The sequence below is a fragment of the Tenrec ecaudatus genome, chromosome 2 (genome assembly GCF_050624435.1).
Source record: "Tenrec ecaudatus isolate mTenEca1 chromosome 2, mTenEca1.hap1, whole genome shotgun sequence".
Classification (NCBI taxonomy): Eukaryota; Metazoa; Chordata; class Mammalia; order Afrosoricida; family Tenrecidae; genus Tenrec; species Tenrec ecaudatus.
Window position 1 is genome coordinate 218,832,472 of NC_134531.1, and position 26,721 is coordinate 218,859,192.

A 26,721-nucleotide genomic window follows, 5' to 3' on the forward strand; every position below is an offset into this window, starting at 1 on the left:
GGAAGCCGAGGACAATAGGAGAAAGGCCTTTCCCATTCCACTCATTTTCATGTGAGGGGCTCAGTCTTCGTTTTAAAGTAGGGTTCAATTTAAAATGATTTGTTGGCAGGCAATTACTTCAAGGTGGCCATAGAGCCCTGGTTTCTATCATGTTAATTAGGAGCAAGGCAGTGCCCACACTTCAGGTGAAAAGCTTTGCTTGGACCGAAAACAAGACAATCAAACCAAACCTCACCAGGGATCCACACACCGAGCCGGGGTCAAATGGACTATCTACAAGTAAGGGGTCCCTGTGGGACCTGGACTCCTCGAACTGCAGGAACCAGGCAGGAGACCATGAGGTGCTTCCTGGTCATCAGATGGACCTTCCCGTGGAAGTATTCCGCACTGGCTGTAGCCAGATGAACTCTCCTCTTCAGAGCCTCTAGCAGCTGCTACGTCCTGTGCTCTCTGGGTTTCACTTGGGTCAGAATTATGCACCGTGTCTACGTCGGGCCCCTTTAGGCTGCCAGTTCCTGGAGGATACGTGCCAGATCCTCTCTCTGAAGACTTGATTACATTTGGCACACAGTAGGTCCTTGACGAGGGAGTCCCTGCGTGGTGCACATGGCTGACACGCTCGACTGCTAACTGAAGGCCTGCCAGCCCATGTCCACCCTGAGGTGCCTCAGAAGGATGGCCTGGCGATTCACTTCCCAAAGTGCAGCCAATGAAAACCTCCCGGAACACAGTTCTACTCTGACACAGCTGGGTTGTCATGAATTGAAATCAATTTACTGATAACTGTTACTGGCGGGTCCTGGATCAGAACCCTGGCACTGGATGATGGGCTGCGCTACAGTGATATGAGGATGGCAGCCATCCTCACTTCAAGTAGTTCCTACCTTCAAACAGGAGCACCAAAGCACAGCAGGCGCACGAGCTCCCCAGAGCATCTTAATACCCGAATACCACCCTCTGCTTGCAGCACCATGCTATCTCAGTTGTCCTACTTACTGCCGCCAAACAGACTCTGACTCACAGAGACCCTATAGGACAGGGCAGACCTGCTCCCGCTGCGTTTCCGAGACTGTTACTCTTGATGGGAGCAGAAAGCCCATCTTTCTCTCGAGGAGCGGGTGGTGGTTTCGGACTGCTGACCTTGCTGTTAAGCAGCTCAATGCGTAACCACCAGGGCTCCTCCTAGTGGCTGGGCCAGTGGCGTTTCGTGTCCCTAGCTGCTCTAGGTACCTGCCACGTGTCCAGTAAAGCCATAGCTAAGGAGCAGTCAGGGGAAAAGCCCACCCTGCCCCTGGCAAGGTGCTAATCCCAGGTTGCTGGCTTCACAAAGCCCATTACCTCGTCCCCTTTAATCTGTGGCGGCTTCTTGACCACTTCCTTCACCAGGAGCAACACCGTGTCAGTCTTCAGAGTGCTGAGTGCACAAACCAAGTCCACCAGGGTGAGCTGGGAGGCGCTGGCCACAGGGACGATCTGCCAAGAGAAAACAACAAGACCACACCGTAAACCTGTAGACGGGAACTAAAAATACCCTGGTAGAGTTGTCCTGGAGAAAGAAGTCTGTTTCCATCTTTGGGATAGAGCTTTCCCATTGAATTGGGTAAAGGATTCCATTGGTAGGAAAAGAGAGTTGGCTAATTTTTTTGTTCCAGTAATCAGTAACTGTGATAGTTAAGATTGTGGGCAACTGGGCCAGATTATGATGCTCTGTGGTCTGGCAGTTACAATGCATTCAACCCCCAGGATGAGAATGGATACAATGTAAACAATGAGATCTGCTGTGAGCACCCAATCACCTGAAAAGGGCGTGGCCATCTTCCGACATTGGGATGTTCTGAAACAGTTCTTTGTTTTGTTGTTGGATCTACATCCTGCATCTGTTTGTCATCATGTGACCTCTGGTTGCGTGGATTTGAGCCAGCTGTGGACTGCCTGCCAATCCTGGGATTCATTAGCCTGGGTAGCCTCTAAGTCAGCAGCCACCTGAGCTGCTGGCCTGGGGTTAGTCAGATCCAGAAGCCTCCAGTCTGACAGGGGACATTCTCATTAGCCATTTCCTTGATACAACAGATTTTCTCTCTTTTTCTTTCTCTTTCTCTATATACATACTCGAGGGGTACCCCCCAAAAAAGAGTGGAATTATCTTTTTTCAAAGCTATCCATTTAAGTTGTTTTAACAAAACAATTACTTTTTTATTATTAAATACTGTTATTGGGGCCTCTTACATCTCTTATCACAATCTATACATTCATCCATTGTGTCAATCACATTTGCACATACGCTGCCATCATCATTTTCAAAGCATTCTCTTCCCACTTGAGCCCCTGATATCAGTTCCCCATTTCTTCCCCCTCCCTCACGAAACCTTGATAGGTTATAGATTATTATTTTCACATCATATATCATCCTGTCGCCCCTCTCCCACTTTTCCATTGTTCATCACCCTAGGAGGGGCTTATGGGTTGATCCTTGTGATCAATTTCCCCTTTCTCCCCCCACCCTCCCCTAATCCTCCTGGTATCTCCACTCTCCTTGTTGTCCCTGAGGGGTTTATCTATCCTTGATGCCCTGTGTTGCGGGACTTTTATCTGTAGCAGTGTGCATGTTCTGGTCTAATCTGATTTGTAAGGTAGAACTGAGATCATGATAGTGGGAGGAGGGATTGGAAACATTAAAGAACTAGAATGCTGTGAGTTTCATCGGTGCTATACTGCACCCTGACTGGCTCGTCTCTTCCCTGTGACCTCTCTGTGAGGGGCTGTCAATTGTCTACAGATGGACTTTGGGTCTCCACTCCATGCCCCACCCCCCACCATTCACATTGGGTGTGATTTTGTTCTGGGTCTTAGATGCCTGAGACATGATCCCATCGACACCTCATGATCACACAGGCTGGTGTGCTTCTTTTCCATGTGGGCTTTGTTGCTTCTCAGCTCGATGGCTACTTGTTTATCTTGAAGCCTTTAAGATACCCGAAGCAGTATCTTTGGATAGCCAGGTACCATCAGCTTTCTTCACCACATTTGCTTATGCACCCATTTTGTCTTCAGTGATCTCGTTGGGAAGGTGAGCATCACAGAATGCCAGATTATTAGAACAAAGTGTTCTTGTGTTGAGGGAGTACTTCAGTTGAGGCCCAATGTCCATCTGCAACTTTAATTCTTAACGTACAGATATGAGTACTTAGTTCTAGTCCTCTCTCATTATATATAAATATATTTACATATGTACATGCCTATATTTAGACCTCTATAAATGTCCTTTGCCTCCTGGTTCTTTCCTCTATTTCCTTTTACTTTCCTCTTGTTCTACCATCATGCTCAGTCTTCATTCAGGTTTAGTAATCCCTTGCTGCTACATTGCCCTTGATTAAGCCCCACTAGGCATCCTACGCCCTTCTCTCCACTGATTTTAGTTCACTTGTTCCCTTGTCCCTGGGTTGGTCCCCGCCCCCCCTTCCTTTCTCCCACCTCCCCTTCTCCTGTATCCCCTTAGAACCATTGGTCCCATTATTTTCATCTCCAAATTGTTTGTCCAGTCTATCTTATCTAGATAGACATGCAGACACATTAACAATCACAAAAACCAGGCAAAGCCAAACAAAACAACAAAAGTCAAAACCAACAAAACAAAAACTCCAAACAAAACAACAAAAACAAAGCCACTGACAAAAATGGAAAAGCCTATAAATAGTTCAAGGTCTGTTTGTTGGCCTTTACGAGTGTTTTCCAGTTGGTCTGATGGGGTTCCACATGCTATCTCCAAAGTCTATTTTTGGTATTCCCTGGGGATTTCATCTCTTTGCTCCCCTTGCTGCTCTGTTGCACACCCTTAGTGTTTTGCCCCAGTGTGATGGGGTCAGATTGGGCACAGTTTCCCCACTATGTCTCCAGTGTTGTCCCTATAGGGCTGTGTTGGACAGGGTTCTCTAGAGAGACAAACCTGATTGCTAGTAATTATATATAAATATATTTATAAAGATAGATATATAATACAAGAAATGAACCGTTAAATTAACTATCGCAAGGGCTATGGTGTATTGAGGGACGCTGTTCTTGTGGTGGGGCCGTCCCTATGGTCCTCTCTGTGCACTGTCTGCTCCACGCAGGAATACTGTCCTCAGGGATTGGTAGGGCAGGATGTCCTCCTCTTCCTCTCCATCCCTTTCCTTTCTCCCATGTGCTCTAATCCGACGTGCCCCTCTCCCCAAGCTGACGCTCCAGTGCTATCCTCTGAAATGCATTCTTCTGGTGGGGGAGGAACAAAACAACCTTATCATATTCAAAGTACTCTCCATTAAACTTAATACATGTGTCAAATCTGTGATTCTATTCTTGGAAACATTTTTCAAACTTATCTGTTTGGGTGGCTGACAGCCCTCCCTCATTTTTTTCTTCACCTCTGGTCAAATATCTGACTTTTCATGTCCCTCTTCATTTGCAGAAACAAAAAGAAGCCCCACTGAGTGATGTCAGGTGAGTAAGGTGCATGGAACAGAAGAGGCATGCTGATTTTAGCCAAAATCTGCCATGCTGAGATGGCTGTGAGCAGGTATGTTGTCCAGGTGCCAAACCAGTTCCCCGTCTGCCACAAGTCAGGTCTTTTTGATTACATACTATTACACAATCTTTTCAGAACCTCTAAATAGAAAGCTTGATTAACAGTCTGACCTGGTGGAATGAACTCCATATGCACTATGAGTTGACATTTTTGTCCCTTCAGGAAATTATAGACTTCCAGAATGAGGTTTGTCATCGATAAACACTTCACTTTTTTGAAACAAGAAAGCCACTCGTATGCTTGTGTTTCTCCCATAGCATTGTCCTTGTAAGCTGTGTTCAACATCACAACAGATTCTGAGGCATTTTTCCCGAGCAGGAACACAATTTCACAGGGACACACTGTTCTCTTAAATCGGCCATCACAAAAAAAGAGATTTGAGTGAACATACTTATATGAAAACATTCACTGTGACCAGAGAGAACCTTCCCAGGCGATGCTACTGGGTGCACTAACTCAGAGCAGGTTGCTGGGTGCTCGCCTAGAGGGAGAAAAATGTGTACTGACAAAAGCTCTGCTCCACCCAGCACAATTCCATTTTTTTGGGGGGGGAACCCCCTCATATATATGAGCTTTGTTGGTTTTCTTTTGTTGCAAACCTAGCCTAAGGAAGTATTTGACGTACATCACAGTTGGTGATAGGGAGCAACACTGGTGTTTCAGTTAGTGTACTACCAGAAATACCACAAGTGGATGGTTGTAACAAACACATTTATCCCGTCAATCAGAGGGCCAGCTCTCTGGAAGGCTTTCTCTCTCGGTTGTCTTGGCAGGAAGGCCCTTTCTCTTTTCAGCATCTGTGGGCCCAGTCTCTTGGAGATCTATGTGTTTTGATATCACTTCTCAGCACAGGGACTCCGGGTCCAAAGGACCCACGCTCTGCCCATGGCTCTTCTTTCTTAGTGGTCCTGAGGTTCCTTTCTTTGCTCGCTTCTCTCTCCTCGGATTTCTTATAAGGCAAATGGCGCGAGGTCACATCCCAAGGAAACTTCTTGTTCATGGCACCAGTAAGGGTGCTGCATCCCACCGTAATCCCTTTACTTCAATACATAATTGTCAAGCGTCAACATTATGGTCCAGCCCAATTGCCACATATTTTCTAACAGAAGTCAATCTGTGACAGCTGGTATGCCTGAATTAGAAAGTACTTTGGAATCAGATTATGCTTGACTTGAAGAAAGTAACTCAGAGTCAGAGACAGACCCAAAAGTACCAAGTCAGTGAGGCAAACAGAAATCACGCTAACACACACAGTGGCCTTGCTAGGAATGTCTCCATAGGGGAGGCACCCTGCTGATTCTAGGCCTCTGTACCAGGAGGCTAGACCTGGCTGGCACTAGGTTTATCACCAAGGAAGGTCCTCACAGATCCTCTGCAGGGTGGCCCGGGGACCAACTCTCACCCCAAGCCACAGGACTCTGGAGAGTGTCCCACAGGGGAGAGAGTCCTCTCAGAGGGAGGAAGGGAGGAAGGGGAATGGAGTCTAGAGATGAGGACTGGACTTAGGTAAGAAATGTGTAAGTCAAACATCCAGGTGAATAAAAGGCCAAGTGAAGTTAGCTTTGGGCGTAGGAAGATGATAATACTTATTTACTTTAGGCTAATGGGGAAATATTGTTTGTATAAATATTAAAAAAAACCACCCCTAAAAAACAGTGCTACAGGCAGGGGCGGGCACAAAGGGACCACCACAGTCTGACAGCGAACCAATTCTGAAGGTGGGTGGTAGGTCTGTGGGTGGGCTCTTTGCCTGTTTCTAGGGTGGCTGAAGCTGCGATGATGGTTAGAGGACTCGTGGTCTCACAGAGCAAGGCCACTAAGAAGGATGAGGAAGAGGAGTGGAGAGTGGCAGCTAAGACATCACTGGCAAATGGCCCTCCTTCTAAAACACATGCATCTCCCTCCCTCCCTCCCTTCCTCCCTCCCTCCTAAGCACCCCAGGCTGGTGCAAGTGATTATTAGCATCCTAAGCTGCTAATAGGAAGGTTGAAGGTCCAGGCCAACCCAGAGGCACCCGGAGGACAAGCCAGCCACCGAAAGCCCTGTGGGTCACAGCTCCACTCTGCCACACACGCCATGACTCCGTCAGCCCTGTGGTAAGTGGTACTGGGGCCAACACAAACAGAAATGGGATGGGGCTCCTGCTCTCTGCGGGCTCATGGATAGGTGCAGAAAGACATTTAAACAAAGTGTCTCTTTCCCCGCCACATCCAGTCCATGAGAGTGTCTAGTCCATTCTAATTAGCCTTCTAATACCATAGAGGACACTTTCAGTCTTTAAAATACATGGGCTATAGATACACTCCTGTATGTGCAGTATTAGGTATGGCGTGGGAAGACTCAATACAAGCTGCATTTGCTCTTTCACAGGCCAGGGGTGGGTTCCGTTCCCGCCATGCTCTCAACCCAAGGTTTTAATAGCCTCCTAGCTGGCTTTGCCCCCAGCTTTGAGTCCGCGGGCCCTTTGGTAGCTCCTTGTCGGGGGAAGCGTGCCCGGGGCGCTGATGCTCGAGCCTTACCTTCATCTTGCTGTGGCGTTTCACTTTCTTCCTGCTCCACACTGCTGCGACGGCTGCTATGAGCTGAACCCCAAGGTGGGCAGCCAGGGGATTCAGGAAGTCTAAAATCTTTTGTCTTATGGTCTAGAAAACCAACGGGAAAGAGAGAGGTTGTTGTACCACCAGGCCTATCAACATGACAGTCACCGCTTCCTAAACCCACAGGGGCAGTCCTCCTCCATGCGAGCGCGTCACTGTGGGTCAGAATCGACTCGGTGGTGGTGGGCTTGCCTTTGGAGCTTCAACAGACTCCCAGGTGCCTGGATGGTGCAAATGGTTTGACCTTTAACCTCAACTCATGCAGAGCAGGGCTGCTCGCTAAGGTTTTGTTTCCTAAGCTGTGACCTTTCCGAAGCACGCCACCAGGCCTCTCCTCCGAGGTGCCTCTGTGGGGAGGAGTTTGCACTGCCAACCTTTCCGCTAGGAGCCCAGGAGTGGTCACCATGAACTGGAACCGATTTGATGGCAACTAACAGCAACTAACTCAAAGGTTGTTGGGCTTAACCTACCCAATGGGGTTATGGAAGGAAGGCCTAGTGATATGCTTCCGTTCAGATTACGGCCGAGAAAAGTCTACATATGGGGCACAGATCTATACACACAGGGTAGCCGTGAGTCTTGGGTGCAGGGACCACACTGTCTTGGTGTTCCCAACATGTGCGAGTGGGCCCCCGCACAGGAAGAGGCGTGAGCAACTCTGAGCCTTGACACCCCAGGGAAGGTACAGAGAGCCTCAGAGTGGAGAGCTGGGCAGCTTCACTGGGCAGGGAGAGAGGAGTGCTGGCAGTCAGTGAGGATGGCCCTGAGCAGCATGCTTTCTCCCAGGGTAGTCTTGCAGGGGGGCATAGAGAAGGGGTCTGAGCAGCTGAGTTGGCTTGATTTCCACCCCGACACCCCGCAGCCTAAGGCTGGGTCCACTGGAAACACAGTTTAACATTTCCAGGAAGAGAGAACCAACTCACCAATGCCATTCTTCAATCTGTTACCTATGGACTTAAAACTCAGTGCCTGTTTGTGCCAGGTGCCAACCAGCTTGAAGAACAAAGCAATCAGCATGGCTGTGTGCCAGCTGCCAACCTTGGCAGAACAACAGGGGGTTTCAGTTGTTCTACCTGTGTGGACTTTTCCAAAAAGGCAACTTGGGCAAAATGCTCCAGAAACATCAGCCGTTGCGTAATGCCATTATCACCATGAACAAGAAGACCGAACGCACTGCCCTTGAGTCGTTTGGACTCATAGCAACCCTACAGGACGGGGCAGAACTGCCCCCATGGGCTGGGTTCCCAACACTGCAACTCTTTTTATTTTATCATTTTATTGGGGGCTCTTACAGCTCTTATCACATTCCATCCATCCATCCATCCTGTCAAGTACTCTTGTACATAATATTGCCATCATCATTTAAAATATATTTTCTAGTTGAGTCCTTGGTATCAGTTCATTTCCACCCCCCATCCCCCCATGAACTCTTGATAATTTAGAAATTATCATTATTTTCATATCTTACATCATTCACTGTTTTCCATCTACTTTTCTGTTGTTGTCCCCCTGGGTGGGGGGTGGGTGGGTTATATGTCGATCATTGTTATCAGTTCCCCCGTTCTCCTCCCACCTTACCCTTACCCTCCTGGTATCACTACTCTCATTATTGTCCTGAGGGATTTATCTGTCCTGGCTTCCTTGTGTTTTGACTCTTATCTGTACCAGTGTGCATGAATTTGTTAGGTAGAATGGGGGTCATGATGGAGGGGAGGAAGCATTAGAGAACTAGAGGAAAGTTGTAATGTTTCATTGGTGCTATAATGCACCCTGACTGGCTCATCTCTTCCTTGTGACCCTTCAGTAAGGAGATGTCCAATTGTCTACAGATGGGCTTTGGGTCTCCACCCTCCCGCTAATCCAGGTTGCTTCTTATGAATCCATTTTCTATCCCTTTGGGGAACCACAGGGTACACTAATGTGTTTTTTTTTCTGTGCACACAACCTCTCCCCTGACCATTCACATTGATATGAAGACTGTAACTCTTTATGGGAATAGAAAGCCTCATCTTTCTTCTGCAGAGCACCTGATGGTTTTGAACTGGTGATCTTGTGATTAGGAGCCCAATGTGTAACTCACTAAACCACCTGGATTCCTTTTGGTATCAACCCAAGGTGGGATACTAATCACAGTCACATTTTCCAGATGAAGAAACAGAGGTTCAGAGAGGTTAAGTACCCAGGGGTTTTCTGCCTCATTTTAAGAGCAGACATGTACTTTAGGTAGGCCCTTAGGTAGGTCTGTTTGAAATGTGGTCAGTTGCCTACCGAACATTCTGGAGGCTGTCTGTGCACTGCAGTACTAATAGCATGCAACTTTGGGCGTCAGGCTGCCCAAGTCTCAACCCAGCTCACCCACTAATACAGGTGCAAGCGTGGACAAAGAATCCCACACCTGTAATCAGGGGATGAGAGCTCCTGCCTCAGACAGTTAGCCTGAGGATGAAATAACCTGTTACAGGCAGAGCCCTTTGGAGGATGCCTGGCGTCACACTTCTGGCTGAGGGACAGGGCTCCAGGGAGCTGAGTCAGCACTGCAAGCGAAGTCTTGTGCCTTGTGCCCAGCCTGCAAGGCTCCGGCAGTTAAAAGGAGAGAGGGAGGGTGCCGCACAAACTCTGGGTCTTCAGGTCGAATCAACCCCTCAGGGCCCCCAGTGTATCACCCTGACTTGCGCACGTGCCAACCTCATCATGAAAACCAGAGCACCAAGATCAGCTGCGCTATTAATGAGCTTTTAGAGAACAACAAGGAAGTTGGCTATTCATGTTGCCAGAACCCAGACATCTAATTTGTGGCTATTTTCAAAACACAGCTTAATAAACCATGGAAGAGAAGTCATAACAACAACAACAACAACAAACTTAAGCAAGGGGAGAAAGCCAAGAAAGTAGGTTGCTACCAACTCACCAAGCTGAAACACATTTTTGGGGGGTGGTGGTAGTAGGGGAGGTTGTGTGCACAGAAAAAAACATATTAGTGTGCCCTCTGGTTCCCCAAAGGGTTAGAAAATGGATTCATAAGCAGCAACCTGGATTAAGGGGGGTGGGGGAAGGAAGAGGGAATTGATCACAAGAATCAATCTAGAACACCCTCCCAGGGGGACAAATAATAGGAAAGTGGGTGAGGGCGATGGAGGACGATATAAGATATGGAAATAATAATGTATAACTTATCAAGGGCTTATGAGGGAGGGCTGGCGGGGAAGGGAGGGGGAAGAAATGGGGAGCTGATATCGGGAGCTTAAGTGGGAAGAGACTCCTTTGAAAGTGATGATGATGGCATATGTGCAAAGGTGCTTGACTCACTGGAGGAATGCACGGATTGTGATAAGAGACGGAAGAGATCCTTTTCCGGTTCATACGTATGATGATTGGGCCTTCACGTGTTTGTGTGCTATGTGCCTCCCCAATCCTTGTTATGAAACTGGCACATCACCATCTGACATGGAAAAAGAGGGAGGTAAGAGCCCCCAATAGAAGGTATTTAAAAAAAAATTTTTTTAAAGGAAGCAACCTGGAAACGTCTGTTTCTAGTTACCTTTTGATGTGGGTCTCACTGAGTCCCCTTTCTTTGGTTACTTGTGTACATATTCGTGTATGGGGGGGTGTGCTTAAAAAAGTTCAGGAGATAACTTCCGGCATCTTTGGGGTCCATTTGTCCACGCGCGTGTCGGAGCCCCTCCTCACACAGGTTAACTGTCGGCGGGGCAGGACAACCCAGGCCATACTGCGGCCCTGAGGAAGGACACTTACTTTGGTGGTTTTGAAGTACACGGAGGAGGAGCCTTTGGTGGCCCCAAGGAGGTCAACAGGTCTCTTCTGAGCCTCTTCCTTCCTGAGCACGTTCCAGAGCAGGGCCATGGTGTTGACGATTCTCGGCAACTCTTCCAGGATGGCGTTCTTGGCGTTCCTCAGGCTGGTGGGGTCACTTGCTGCAGCGCTCTACAAGATGAGAGTGGGCTGGGACGAGCATCCGGGCCTATGGAATAGCTCCCCTCTCTAAGGGTGGTCGTGCTGGTGGGGTCCAGTGTGGGGAGCTGAGCTCCCATCTGAAGCATGCGGTACACGTGGGGGCCAAGCAGCAGGGTTGCTTCCCTGTGCACCTAATGGCAACCCACTGTTTCCTCTTCAAGGGAGACATCTGGAACTTGAGCATTATACAAATGTTCAGTTCTACCAACAGGGCACGAGCTGGATTCTGAAACCTAATCTCAGAGAGGGTAGGATGGTTCAGGGCAGCAAAAAGCCCTGGGCGAGATGGATGGACACAGTGGCTCCAACAATGGGCACCAGCATGAGAAAATTGTGAGGCTGGTGCAGGGCTGGGTGGTGTTTTGCTCTTGTGCACAGGGTCGCTATGAGTTGGAACTGATTGCCGGCACCTCACAACAAACAACGAGGCGGATTCCAGACACCACGAGGGTAAATTTAAAAAGCTGCGGAAGTGAGATGAACATAAGCTTCGCACCAAACAAGGGACCCCACGTTTTACCAGCCTGCCGCCGAGGAAACAGTGGGCAAGAGCGGATGGAGCTCTGGCGGGTACCAGCAGGAAGAAGCAGTTACCGGTGCAGGCCAGGGCCTGGGCTGGGAACAGTCCTCACCCAGCGTACACTGAGCAACACAGCGAAGCCGGGAAAGCGAGCTCACCTTTTTGCTTTGGTTGGGTTGTTCCAGAAGGCAGAAGTGACTGATGGTGGTGAGACCTTCCAAGAGAGTGAGCGGGTAATCCGGAGACATGTTTTCCCTCTTGGAGGTCGTGCTTTGGGGAAAGGAATGTAAAACGGGCTTTGAGACATTTTAAGAATGAGTTTGCAGTCTTTTGTTTTTGGGGTCTTCCCCCCTGCTCCCCCCTTTAAACAAAAACTGCGGTAAAATTCACATAACCTCAAATTAACCAGGAAGGCCTGCCGCGGGAACCATCAGTTGGTATGGTGGGCCACCGTAGCTTGCCACCCTAGATGGAAGCAGCTCACGGGGCAGACAGCCTTCTCTGAAATGAACAGAGCCCCTTAGAAGGAAATTGCCTAACAACGGGGAATGTCTTTGGCCTCTGCTACATACCTAGTTGCACGGGGGAAATCGTTTTAGAATGTCCTGGACAGTGATTCCCGTTGATCATTCCCGCTTTGCCCTTCAACCCTCAACAAGCTAAGTAGGTTTCTGTTTCTAGCGAAGTGGCCATCTAGCTGGCACCTCTGCAGTGCCAAAGCCGTCATTACCAGCATCATGCTGCACCACAGGGGTCGCATGGGGCCCTGGGTTTTTGCTGGGCTGGTAACCGCAAGGTGGGTGGTTTGCCTCCAGCCAGCAGAGAACACGGAAGAAAGATCTGGTGACCGGGTGTCATAAAGGTAGGTAAGAGGACCCTATAGGGCAGTCTACTCTGTAAGACCCGGGGTCACCATGAGCTGGAACCAACTGGAGAAGTCAGCCGACAACAGCAGAGGGGAGGCCAGCGTACCTGACGGTGAGCTTCACAGACTCGCTTTCATACTGCTTGACCAGCTCATCCAAGTTCTTGCAAATCTGCACCAGGAAGGGTGCCACTGTCCAGCCCAGGGACTTCCCGAAGTACGGCAGGGAGTGCGTGACCAAGCTGACCCAGGCTGGGTGCATGCCGTAGCCGTAGGCGGGCTGCAGGCCCCGCACCACTGCGGAGACCAGCAGGCCCTGGGAGGTGAGGGGGTGTGGCTGCACGTACTGCAGGGCACTGATGGCCTGCTGGAAGCTGAGGGCCCGCCGCCACTCCCGGGACAGCTCGGGCTGGTTCTCGGCCTCCTCTTGGGCCTGGCCCAGGTGGTGCTCCAGGACGATGAGCACCTGCAGGAGCTTGAGCAGCTCGATCTGCAGCGGGTGCTCGCTCCAGATCTGGTCCTGGCCCAGGTTGATGAGGCTCTCCTCCAAGAGGCAGTCCGCCGGCTGCGCCCGGCCGCGCTCGCAGGTGGCCAGGCCGTAGCGTTTCTGGCTCGTGTACATGGAGGCGGAGAGGGAGAGCAGCACGAACTCCTGCACTTTGCACCTCTGCAGCAGGCTGTGGATAAAGTCCACGTTCTTCCCTTCCGAAGACTTGGCCGTGGAGACCAGCTGCGCCATCACACGGATGAGGACCTCTACGCTTTTCACCTGCACGTCCCGGTTGCCCAGGATGTCCCGGTGGGAGACCTTCAGGTAGCAGGGGTAGTAGGAGCGCAGGAAGCTCAGGCACAGGTAGGTGAGGATCTCGATCAACAGCGAGTGCGGACACACGTTGGGGGACTGCGTCTGCAGCTTCCCGTAGAAACTCTGGCCCACGAGGGCCTCCTGGTGGCGGGCGAGGAGGTTGGAGATGAGGTTCAGGTGCGCGGTGGAGCTGGTGTCCATGCTGGTCCGCGACACGGCCTCGATGAACTCCTTGGGGTTGGTCTTGAGCACGGCCTCCAGCACGGAGAAGGCGTAGAGGACCCGCCGGGAGTCGTAGGGCTGCAGGTAGAGCAGGATGTGCTTGAACAGCGCCTCGAGCGTCTGCTGCCGTGCCCGCTGCTGCTTCAGCAGCCGGGACGTAGTGAGCGCCTGCAGCTCCAGGTCGGCCTCCTCGTCGCTGGACAGCGACTCGGAGGCCTGCGTCTTGTCCGAGTCCGCGCGCACCAGGCCCAACTTGGCACTGGGCTTCGAGTGCTCCAACTGGAAGGCGGCCAGCAGGGCGGGGCGCTTGGCGTAGGCCCTGCCGACTGCGGGGAGCGGGGCGCAGCAGTTCTCATCGCTGCTCAGGTCTCGAGGGTCATGGGACGGGGACGAGAAGGAGGACGTGTTCTCGCTGTCTGTGTGGCCCGAACTCGTGTCTGCGGACTCCGTGTGCTCGCTGCTGTCCTGGGCACCGGGTGCGGTGGACCCGTCCGGCAGCTCCACGTAGTACGGGAGGTCGTCCTCGGTCAGCTCGCCGGGCGGCGAACACTTCTCGGGCTCCTTCTCCACCTCCGCCCAGATGGCCTCGCGATCCACGGTGGTGAACTGACTCAGGGGCAGGCTCTCCTCGGTGCCACCTTCCAGAAGCCCAGGGGCCTCTTCAAGGCAGGCGTCCTTGAAGGAGTTGTTCTTCCTGTTGAACCAGCGGTGCAGGTCCTCTGGAAATCAAAGCGACCAGGGCTTTAAGAGACCTGGAGGATCGTGTGGGCTTGGTCTTAGAGCTTGACCGACCACTTTTAAAAAGAACATTTCAGTATGAAACAAAGACACGGCAGTCAGCAGAGTGAATGGATGGTTAAAAATGGCGATTTAATTAATGTCCTGAGAAATATAAACACCACAACCTCTAAGGGAGGCAAGTTGAAAATTATGCACCTGTTTTTAGGGGGAGGGTGTGCCTAAGGGGATCCCTGTCAAGAAGTGTATTGCCAGAAATGCCAGCAGAAGGGTTTCAAAGTTTTAATAATGATAAGGGTATTCACTGAAACATCACGTCTCAAGAGAAAATGCGAGGCGAATAACATGCCCAGACAGAAGGCTATGGAAAATCATGGTTCACGTAGGCAACAGGCTACTAGTCCCTAGGTTTTAAAAAGATGTCTCTCTAGGTAGTTGTGGTGGTTACATCATCTGGTGTCAATTGGGACTTGAGAGGATTAAGAGTGAAGGGGTGGAGTCTACACTGTCAATCAGGCCATAGCCAATGAGGCCTCAGTGTGGGCATAGTCTTCGCCTAAGAATTCTGGGAATGCTGGTATTTCCTGCTTGTAAGTGGGAGGCAGATTCTCTCTCAGTCCACTCCCTGGGAGACATTGCAGCTGACAAGACCCATGGAACCACGCTAGTGCCCTGAGCTGGAGAAGCCACATGTGTTTCACGAGGACTTTATAGATTAGTATTGGACATAGCTGCTAATATTGGACTTATGGGCTTGGATTGGACTGGGTTGGGATGCTTTCTTAATGTACAATTACCCTTTATATAAAACTCTCTCGTATACACATATGCGTCTCCCTGGATTTGTTTCTCTAGTCTACCCGGACTAACACAGCAGTGATGTACAACAGTGCAGGATATAAGTATATGAAGTAAAAATAAACACATGGACAGCAGCTGTAGAACAGGATGCCTAAGATGAGCTCATGTGAGAAAACAGAACAAAGACAAAAACTCACTGTCCTTGAGTCAATTTTGACTCGTAGCAACCCTACAGGACAGAGTCGAATTGCCTCTTGGGGTTTCCAAGTCTGTAAATCTTTATGGAAAGGGAAAGTCTCATCTTCCTCTCCTAGCGTGGTTGGGGGATTGAAACTGCTGGCCTTGGGGTTAGCAGGCCAGTGCATAACCCACTGCTAGCAGGGTGCCTTGATTTAAGAGAGAGAGTTTATGAAACAGAGGCAGTGTTGGTTCAGTGGTAGGTTTCCCAGCCTCCATGCGAGAGGCCCCAGTTTGATTCCCTGCCAATGCACCTCATGCCTACCCACTGCCTGTCAGTCAGTGGAGGCTTGAGGGTTGCTATGGCACTCACAGGTTACAGTGGAGCTTCCAGACCGAGACTGACTAGGACGAAAGGCCCGGACATAGACTAATGAGATGAAGCCCTCCGGGTCACCCCAGTCCAATCTGCAACCCATCACAGACAAAGGTAAGGCAGGATGTACTGGAGGCTGCCATGAGTCGGGGGCAACTGGATGGCAGGTAACAAGAGCACCTGCACTATGCAGCTCTCTGTGCAGAGAAAGGCTGAGAGAGTAGCTGCCAAAGCACGACGAGTCATGAGCTGGCAGCTGGCATTACAAAGGACTTGCCCTTGTGTTGTTCAACTGGTGTTTTAACTTTGAAGAAATACACATTTGCAATCTGTACTCCGCACATGCAATTCGCAGAGCGCTTTCAAGTGGCCCAGGTCTCTGGGAAAGCCTTTGGCACTGCCACACATGTTTAGGGTGCAGTCTTCAATTTACCTAGCCCATGTATGCACAGCTAGATCAGCAAGGAGGACTGATTAAGGTATTAGAAATCAGAGAAGCTGCCTGACATGCACAGGAATTTTGAAAGACAGATTTCCCCAGGGGTACACAGGTCAGCTGTCCATATCTAGCTTCTTCCAGGGGAACGAAACAGCAGAGTACAGAAGTTCTGCTTGTGAGCAAGTAGCAGACCTTTCCTGGTGGCTTAGAAAATAGCGATTAGAGAAAGCAGTAAGGGGGTGCCCTGTGGAGGCTACCAGGCCTTCTGCGTCTGCTGAAACTCATGAGCATCAGAGCAACACCCTGGCCTCCCCTGACAGATGGACGGTGGTTGTATATGAGGTGCCCTGGCTGGAAATCGAACCTGTGTCCCTCACGTGGAAGGCACGTGACTCGGGTTCCTGAGGTCCACCCTGCTCACTACTTTGGGGACAGCCTGGCACTCACCAGTTGAGTTCTCCTGCTTGAGGCAGTGGATGGAGGTCCTCTGGGTCTTGGGCTGGAGCAGCAGCAGGAGCACGGGCTCAAGAATACGTGCCACGTCCCCGAGGGAGAGTGCCCGCACCAGCCAGCCCTGGGCTGCCGCGCCAATGGCGCCATCTGAGCAGGTCAGGCTGTCCAGCACGACAAACAAGGACCTGTGGGTGGGACCCGCACAACCACATCACTTCATCTCCCCCGCCACTCTGCTGGTCCCCATGCTAAGACTGAAGCAGGCAGCAGACAGGCGGTACTGAATGAGAAGGATGGCCCTTAGGGAGAGGCCTTGCCTTATGATGTGCGAATCACCTGGGAGCTCGTGAGATCCCCATGGCCAGGCCTTGTCCTGAACCGGCTGCCTCTGACTCGGGGAGTGGGGGCCAGGCATCGGACTCAGCCACCAGCTCTCTCAGACGGCATGCCTGGCCCTCCACCTGCAGTTCCAAAGATGGGCCCCAAACCAAACACCAAACCCACTGCTGTGGAGCTGCATGCCGACTCACAGCGACCCTCTGGGGCAGGGTGGAACTGCCCTGTCCGTTTCTGAGACTGTGCCTGTTGATGGGAGTAGAAAGTCCCCCTTCCTCCCAAAGATGGGCCAGGGGGCTTTAAAACATTTTAATTAATGTATATTACTTAACGCAGTATATCTTAACATTTTAATATGTAATCGATATCAAGTCAGTAATGAGCTACCTTATATTTCTTCGTACTCCACCTGGACAACGTTGGTTTCATTTATTTATTTAAACCTTTCCATGGAGAACGAGGTGGAGGTTTGCAGGGCAGATGGTCATCAGTCTTTCATGCAACAATCCATACACAGTGTACTTCTGCTTCCCCTCAAGGCGCTGTCACCTGTTCTCCCTTTTCCTGTCTCCATCCCTGCTTTCCTAGCCCTCTCAACTTTGTCGTTGGGTAAATGCTGTTCCTTGGATCTTCACTGATAGGTTCCTCTACCTCAGGAATGAGTTCAGTGCCAGACCTGAAGGGTGATTGAGTCAGGCCCTTGGTCTTGAGGGTTCTTTCCATCTCCATCCAAACAGTATGCCATTCTCTTTTAAGGTTTGGGGTTCTGGCCCATGTTTTCTCCCACCCTGTCTTGACCTCTTCATGTGATTCTTTGCAGGGCAGCTGTTGGTGGTAACTGGGAACCCTACAGTCCTGGTCTCAGGCATGCGGAGACTGGTGTTTGTGTGGTTCATCAGGCCGTTTCCAGAGGGCTTTGGATTTCCATCACTCTTCTCTCCTCCGGGCAGGGGAGACCAGTGGTTATACATTACATGGTTGCTCAGGAGCTTTTAAAGCCCCAGTCACTACTTGCCAAGATCACAGGTAGAACACTCTCTTTGCCCGCAGACTTTGGGGTTCCTTGGAACTCTGGTCCCGATCCCCTAGGCCCAGTGGCTCAGTTCCTTAAGGAGGTGGGTGTGCCTAAGAAGTATTCATAACTTTGCTTTGTGTATGGGCAGGGCTGGGCAGGGCAGGGCAGGGCAGCGTTCAGAGGGGTTAGGAGAGGAGGAGGCTCGGAAAAGGGAAACACAGGGAGGAATTAGGATAAGTGGTATTACCTTACAGAAATTCGAATCAACAACCAGGAAAAAAATGCTTACCAAATGTTGACTGGAATCTGTTCTGTAAACCTCTGCCCGATTCACATAAGGTTAGTATTAAATAAACAAAAACAAGTTGAAGAATCTCTCTGCATTAAAAGTCTCACATCCTAAGTGGGCAGCAGGTGGCCTGAAGATTGTTTATACTCCAGATACCACCACTGCACCCGAGGTCTGGCACATTCTATCTCCTCTCATGGTTCCCTCGCGGTGGTGGGGTTTGTGTTCCGATGCGGGTCTGGCCTCCTCCCTTCCCCGCTAGATGAAGACAATCTCTCACGTGTACTCACACGTGCCAGGCAGAAGAAAGTCATGTCAGGGGTCATGGTATAGATGAAGAACATAGGCCATGCCCTCAATTATACATCTCCACTCTCCCCCCCCCCCACCCCCCGGCTCCCAGTCCAGCATGTTAACACAGAGCCTCTGCAAACGTCCTTCATCTCCAGGATCAATGACAACACAGACTGCCTTACCTATCGAAGGAGCGATTGTGCGAGGTGACTCGGCTGCCCTGGATCTCTCTCGTCAGGTGCCAGATCACGGAAAACCTGAAGAGCGCTTCCAACCGTGTCCCCTGTGTGTGGAAATAAACGTGAGGACCCGGGTTTGCTCACTGGGCGCTGTTGCCCAGTCAGAGTGACCCCATTTTGATGTGGAGACTTGGCAGGAGTCAGGGTCCAGAGTTGGCCGATCAGCCCATCTCGGGAGCAACAGCAGGGCAGGGTACCGGGCTGCTACCCTCACCTTGTCCGGGTCCAAGAGGGCATGGCAGATGATGTCCTCGCAGATGTTGGCCGATGGAGCCAGGCAGTGCAGCCGGTAGAACAGTTCTACACAGGTGATGTGGTGCTCCCGCGTCTCTTTATTCAGCTGGCTCCAAAGCACACGGCCCACCCTCTGCGGCAACGAGAGGGCAGATGGGAGAGCAGGTCAGCTGGGGCTATGAGTACCTCATCCCCCTCACATCAGACCAGCCTCAGCGTGCAGGCTTCCACCTGTACCTGCTACGTGAGTGCCCCCAGTACAACATGGAACACCAAAAGACAAGCTAGACCAAATCCCCGCCACGGTTCATTCCAGCAACAGGCAACTGTTAAAAAAGACTCTGTAGCACCTCAAAATACATATCACAAAAGTTTCCACTTTAACCACTTTTCCAGTTCTTAAATTGTATTAGTTCTGCAAAAAATCATTATCGTTGTGAATGAGGGGATGTGCAGACTAGAGACCCAAAACCCATCTGTAGGCAATTGGACATCCCCTTACAGAACGGTCAATGGGAGGAGACCAGCCCGTCAGGGTGCAGCGTAGCAACGATGAAACATACAACTTTCATCTAGTTCTTTAATGCTTCCTCTCTCCCCCTCGCCTCCCACTATCATAACCCCAATTCTACCTTACAAATCTGGCTAGACCAGAGGTTGTACACTGGTAAAGATAAGAGCTGGAAACACAGTGAATCCAGGACAGGTAAACCCCTCAGGACCAATATTGAGAGTAGCCATACCAGGAGGGGAAGGGGAAGGTGGGGGGGGAGAAAAGGGAAAGCGATCACAATGATCTACATACAACCCCCTCCCTGGGGGATGGGCAACAAAAAGTGAGTGAAAGGAGACATTGAACAGTGTAAGACATGAAAAAAAATTAATAAATTATCAAGGGTTCATGAGGGAGGGAGGGTGGAGGAGGGAGGGCAAAAAATGAGGAGCTGATACCAAGGGCTCAAGAAGAAAGAAAATATTTTGAATATGATGATGGCAACCAATGTAAAAATGTACTTGACACAATAGATCCATGTATGGATTTTGATGAGTTGTACAAGCCCAATAAAATAATTTTTAAAATTGTAATAGTTCTGTAGCTGGACACAGCAGGTTCTGCCTGAGTTTGTCTTTAGCTGAATTTGTATGTAAGTCAGACGTTAGGTACAGTCATGTCTAACATCAGTTAGTCAAATGTCTGTCTTATTATATAGTGCACCTTTCTAGGCATATAGAACATTACAGAAACACTTCTGGATACACAGAAACATCTTTAACATGATACAGTAATAATAACAACAAGAATAATGTGACACGTAGGTTCTTTGGGCAAACAGGAACATGAGGGTGGAGTTTAGCCTGTCCATCAGGTTGTAGATTGATTGGAGAGTGACCGAGATAAATGGCTCTCTGGAGGTGGGCCTCTCTCTCTGAGTCACCTTCCTGTGGCAAGCCACTTCATGCCACGCTGATAGTAGCCAGGGCCCTGGAGATGCGTCCGCAGCCATTAGAGCTGCAAGACTTTGCGCCCAACAGCCCATGATCTTTCAGCATTTTTCATCATTGGGCGTGGCTGCATGAGTCCAGAGAGGGATGTATGGACTAGTATCAATTGGATTTATGGAGTAGTATTAGACTTATGGACTTGATCTGGACTGCGCTGGGATGTTTGTTTGACATCTTAATTACTTCTTGATATAAAGCTTTCTCTTACACATATAAGCGTCCCTGGATTTGTTTCTCTAGTCAAACCGGCCTAACACAAATAGTAATTAATAATAATAATGCTTTGATGCACATCTCCCCTGTTTGTTATCCATCTTGAGTGTTTAATATAATGGCTTCAAGGGGTTGGTTCATATGTCTTGGTTGTCCACAATTCAGGTATTTGTGTAACCTATGGACTGCCTGCATGTAACACAAGCAACTGGTTTATGCATGTGACTGTCATGAAAATATACAATTCACTGAAACTATTGAAAATATACTATTGAAAAGATACAAGTCTTTGGCACTAATTACAATCACCACATAGCCTAACTATTGCCACTAAATTACCAGGGGCTTGAAAGTTTGTGTATTTTTCTACAAACTTTTTGAAGCTTCTTCTGTATTTTCAAAAATGTTCATTACCCTAAACAGAAATGCACCCCTTCAGCATAATGCTTCACTTGCCCTCTTCCCAAACCACGGCCACTACTAGTTATCTTTTGTCTCTATGCATTTGCATATCCTAGTGTGGTAGCTATATAATCTGATGTCAACTGTGAAGGGGTGGAGTCTGGCCTGTCAATCAGGTCACATGTTGCTGCCCTCATTTGGAGGCGTGAGGGAGAGAAATAGCTGACTGGGACCAGATACACTCACTTCCTGAGAGACATTCCTGCTGACAGTCATTCAGATGGAGCCAGAGCCCTGAAGCTGGAGGAGCCCTGTGGAGATCCACACCAGCGCTGAGATACTTCCACTCACACTGGATCCAAAAGACTTCCCACCCACTGGCCTGGGGCCTTCCTGCACTCGGTGTCATTGCATGTGGTGCGTGAGTCTGAAGAGGAACTCATTGACTGGTATCAGACATATGGGCTAATATTGGACTTATGGACATGATCCAGACTGGGCTGGGATGTTTTCTTAATACACAATTTCTCTTTGATATAAAACTCTCTCTTACACACGAGTCTCCCTGGATTTCTCTAGTCTACCCGGAATAACACACCTAGATAAGAGGCAACTTTCTACATGGAAAGTTTAAACTTGGAGGTTACTGACCAGGCTCAGACCTTAACATTGCTTTCAGAAAGGGCATCACTCAGAAGCCAGACTGTCTGTGGCTGAAATCCTCTTTGAAACACAGTGTCAGCCTCACTCTGCACCAGCACCAGGCACTCCCCCGCACCCCCCTCACTGAAATGTGCCGGCTAGGAAGTCTCATGGATTTGCAACCAAGGGCACCTAGTCTTGAGCTCACTTTGACTCCCTCTCCCTTGCTGGTACTAAGGGTTAGCATGGAGCCCATTCGGCTGCCAACTGAAAGGTTGGAAGTTGTCGTCCATACAGAAGAAACACTTGCCGATCTCATTCTGAAAAACTGGCTGTTGGAAACCGGTGGAGCTGGAACCCTCCAGTCACCGTTATGAAAACGTCTTATACGTGACCAAGCATCTTGAGGGAATGAACTGCTGAACCTGGCAGGCCAGGACCATAGTCTTCGGGGCCACCAAAGCCAACTGGCATAACGTGTCATGTAAGACCATGTTCTACATCCCACTTTGGTGGGTGGTGATGGGTTTTACAAGCCTGTGAGCTGTCGTCGAAGGTGTAACTATTGGTCTTTCCCCATGCAGGGAAAAGAAGAGTGAAGAAAATAGAAAGACACACGGAAACTACCCAGTGGACTAACAGACCGAGCAAACATCGGTCTCCACAACCCTGAGGCCAGAAGAACCAGATGGGGCCCAGCTCTGAAAGGGATCACATTAGAAGGTCCTGGACAGAGTGGAAGAAAAACATGGACCAGAACTCAAAATCATAAAAGAGATCAGGCTTAGTTGTCATGTCAGACTAGTGGACCCCACCCCAGTCTACGGCCCTGTCCAGAATGGAACTCACTCCCCGGTAGAATAATCAACCATTTAAGATCCAAAGGGCAGCATGTACCTCATGACAAACTTCAGAAGATTAGGAACGGAGGAAGAATGGAAACAGGAAAGAGGGAGAAAGTGGGATAATCCATGGGACATTAAGGGGGTGGCAGTGGGTGAGTTGATTCAGAATGTGTATGAATTACTGAGTGTAAAACTACAGTTTATAAACCATCACCTAATTCATAGCAGAAAGTTAAAACAGAATGGAAGGAAGGAAGAAGACCCTATGGTACGCAGCCCCACTCTGTCACCCGTAGCGCTGCCAAGAGGCAGAGTCAGCTGGCTGGGTTTCTGTGAACTGGATACTATGTCGCCAGCGCGTGTCAGCTCCAAGGCAACAACCCCAGCCCTGATTTCACACGTGGAGATGCCTCGCTCTAAGGCCACAAACCATACAGGCCGCTGACCTTGCTCTCCATCCGTCTAGCCCTGACCCTAGCTTTTGAGACCTCTGGGATCTGAGGCCTGCTGCGGCCCCTCTCTAAGTCAAAGGAGGCCCAATAAGGTGAAGCTCAGAAGGAGGGTGCTCCCCACACCCTCCCACCTAGGGGCTTCTTCCACATTACAGAAGACATGGACGACTCTTCCATTACAGTATTTTAGGCACATTGTAGGTAAAAAAACCTTCTTTTTCTGGTCCAGTTTCCCAATATGTCCTACATGACCACATCGTCTTCTCTCTAAGACTAGGAAGAAACAAATGGTGATGTACTTCTGAAAATTAGCCAATAAAAATCCCATCGGATCATCATAAAACATGTGTGATTAACAATAACCACGAAGACGATGCAGGACCCAGGCAACATTTTGTTTTATTACACGTGGGGCTGCCATGTGCTAGAGACAACAACAGTGACATAGTTAGGATATCCAACTGTAGTCTCGGCAGCAGTGGGAACACTGTTATGTGAGCTGTTCTGTGGGAATAAAGAAAAGGCTAGCTGCCCATCACTTGAGCTGGGGACTGTCAGACCCTGCCACCTGTATGACTGTTGGAGGCCTGCCCTGCTGTTTGCTGCCCGTAGCCGGACTGCCTCTATTGCTCTACAGAAGGCTCAGCTGTCTGCTTCCTTGACTTGCACCCAGCACCCTCATGAGTTGAACTGAGTCATTTGTATCTGATACATCATACATGAACAAAGTAAGATATTCAATGAGCACATGTAAAGTAAATAATCTGACAACACAAACCTTGTTTTTGCAATTAATCACATGGTCGTAACTAATAGGTAGAACTACCTTCCTCTACTACCCATTCTGCATTATCTTTGCCCTCAGCAAGCACCTCAGCTGGCTGTGGTTTTTTGCCTAGTGGGGTGACCCAGACCTTCATTTCCGAGGGGTCTGGTCATTAGATGTCCTGTCAGGATTACGTTGCTGTAATTGACCATTTAAATAATCACAGGACATGGTTGTACTATAAGACGGTCTATGGGATCTCCTGGATTCCAGACATGTTCTTCTTTACCTCCATTATGTAGCACCAGTCCAATTTCTCCTTGGTAATCAGGATCAAACACACCACTCAGTACAGTGACATCCTTCCTGACCTGTTGATCCAGAGGCATGAGAAGCCCAAAGTAGCCAGGGATCATTCTCAGTTGCCAGTTCAGTGGAATCTGTGCTGTGTTTCCATGTGGGAGAGTTTCTTCCTTCAGGACCAGGATCTCCAGGCCTGAAGCCCATAAAATTTCTGAGACAGGAAGCAAAAATGCTGCAAGTGGATCACTAGGAGTAATAGTGAATGGTGTCACGCCAGCTTCCACCCCTTGGTTCTGGAAACTGCCATGTCCTGGGCTACTGGAACTGGCTTCAGCACCTTTTCCAGCCTCAGCATTTGCAACACGGGCAAGCCCAGGCATGCTGCCCCAGTGCTGGAGAACTGTCTAACGAGTGGAGAGAAGCACACTGCCGAGCCAGGGGAGGAGTTACACAGGCATTTATGAAATATGAATGGAAAGAGAAACCAAGGCTTCAGAAAGTGTTGTAAAGTTTTTCCTACATTACCAGAACAAGGGGAGAGCAGTAACACTGCTCCTTTTCACCTTGTCCAAACACTTTCTGAGGAGTCAGGTAAGTATTCAACTAGTCGTCGAAAGACTGGCAGTTCAAACCCACCTGGAGGTACCTCAGAAGAGAGGCCGGGAGGGCTGCTTCCAGAAGGTCACTGCCTTGAAAACTCTACAGAGAATAGTTCTAGTCTGTTCTTCACACATGGGGTTCTGACAGCAAGTAACAGCTACAATAATGACAACAGTAGTTTATTCCAAGTAGTTGTCAACATTCTTTTCCTGCTGGTGCCTAAACTCCTATCAACAGATTAGGGAATCACTGTTGCCTCACATGGAGCTATTCCTGGGATCAAATGTTGTGGGTGCAAGATCTGCAGGCTGAGCCAACTTTGGTAGAGAGAGGAGGGGGAGCACCAGTAAGGAGAGCGGAGGACAACTGAATGAGGTCCCACACGACTTAGCGCTGTTGGTGGCTCCACCACACGGGGGTCAGGGTAAGCTGGGATGGCTGCGTGAGGGCCTCTGTGGACCCTCCCTGACAAAGGACTCACACTGCTGTAAGCCCTTTAAAAATTGTAAGTGAGAAGTGCATGAAGACTTTTGGCAAGAACTAGATGACTGAAGGAACTCAATTTTTAATGAGTTAAACACGTGTTACCATGCCTGCCCAGGAGTCCACGTTTGCCTAGGCGCACAGCACAGCATCCACTTAGACCTTCCACCAGCACACAGACTGACTTCTCTTTGTGGTCAAGAGAGATTGAGGAAGACACACTATGAAGATGGAAATCTGGACAGCTATCTTTTGGATCAAGTGGGTCTGAGAAATAGCTCTTTATGACAAGGGTGTGATAAAGAGCAGGGTTTGACAGCCAGGCTTCTCTAACGTGTCTTAGATGATTTAAAGTTCTGCATGAACAAGCAGTGTCTGGGAAATGCGGGTCTGGTACTACAGTGGGTATCACAGACACTGGGGTATCTTGCTACAGGTGTTTAAACATCAACCAGTGATATTTCATAATCCCACCTCAAAGATTTGTGACTGTGGCTATTTAAACTTACTTAAGCATTTGTATTTACAAGACACCTTCTGCAATTTCTGTAACCCTTCTTTTTGGGACCTCAAAATAAAAGACTAACCAATCCTTAGGCTCCAAAACTTACTTGGCCTACTGCTTAATAAAAAAAGTTATTCAGTGACCTCTGGAAATGAGAAATGTTTGTATTCTAGCCCATAACCCAAGAAAAAGTGTGAATATCTGCTTTTGCCACATCCCCTTCCCTTGGGCATTTCAGCACCCCCACAGGTGGCAGTGTCACCTGCTTTGGGAAATGCTGAACCAATCAATGGCTTTATTACAAGCTGTTCCTGGCCCTCCATCTATCCCTGCTCAGGACCCACTCTCTGAAATTACCGTGTTTTCACATATGTTAGTAGTTTCCCATTGGAATGCCCCTCTGATTTCGAGTATATTCTCTAAATTTTCATTTAGGGTCTCAGTGGTTTTTCTCCTACGACAAATCTCAACTATTTCATGTCTCTGAAAGTGGTTCCCATGGCATACAGCAGAAGAAGACAACTGACTCAAGATTTGTTAAGAACCAGAAGAAACTGTGGCACTTGACTGGTGGTGACTTGTTCTCTCACCACTGCCCAGTTCAGCTAGACAGAAACTCAATTCCAGGTGGATCTGCCTGAAGAACATGCGATCTTCCCTATATCTTCCCCCAGGCTTCTGAGGGAAGGGGCAGATGCCAGCATTTCTTCTTCCCTCTGCCATCCCTGATCCATGTGGCAGATGTTAAATTGTTGATGAGTCTGTTCCCACTCAGTCAGTCCCCTACTTCCTGCTCAGCCCCCTTGCTTAGGCAGAGAATCTACCCCAAACTATTGGAATCCCAATGCCCCTTGTGACCCATGGTTCCACTGTTGGAGAGGCCACCACCCTGAAGGGGCTGTCACTCCAAGAGAGGTGGACTATTGTTACCCTCCTCAGCTCCAGGGAAGAGGCTTAGACATCTTCCCAGGGGCAAGGCAGGGCAGAGCAGAGGGCCCTGTTGATTTCTTAGGGGAAATGACTATTAGGCACAGATTGTGGTGAAGATCAAGCTGTAGAGCACTCTGGGATCAA

At 49.4% G+C, this 26,721-nt stretch overlaps 1 protein-coding gene and 1 non-coding gene across 3 annotated transcripts in view; one reads left to right on the plus strand and one right to left on the minus strand.

Annotated features, from left to right (window-relative positions):
• Positions 1–26,721, minus strand: part of DOP1B (DOP1 leucine zipper like protein B) — a 168,869-nt gene that overhangs the window by 34,637 nt on the left and 107,511 nt on the right. For both annotated transcript variants that reach the window (XM_075542318.1, XM_075542317.1), the window contains exons 16-23: positions 18,914–19,066; positions 18,643–18,743; positions 16,521–16,711; positions 12,623–14,261; positions 11,809–11,920; positions 10,912–11,100; positions 7,081–7,203; positions 1,339–1,473 (exon numbers count right to left, since the gene is read on the minus strand). In XM_075542318.1, coding sequence (XP_075398433.1) covers positions 1,339–1,473; positions 7,081–7,203; positions 10,912–11,100; positions 11,809–11,920; positions 12,623–14,261; positions 16,521–16,711; positions 18,643–18,743; positions 18,914–19,066 — 2,643 coding nt within the window. The remainder of the gene's footprint in view (positions 1–1,338; positions 1,474–7,080; positions 7,204–10,911; positions 11,101–11,808; positions 11,921–12,622; positions 14,262–16,520; positions 16,712–18,642; positions 18,744–18,913; positions 19,067–26,721) is intronic.
• On the plus strand, positions 10,502–10,603 carry LOC142441679 (small nucleolar RNA U13). The gene has a single exon (XR_012783034.1). It is a non-coding gene; the product is annotated as a small nucleolar RNA U13 (small nucleolar RNA).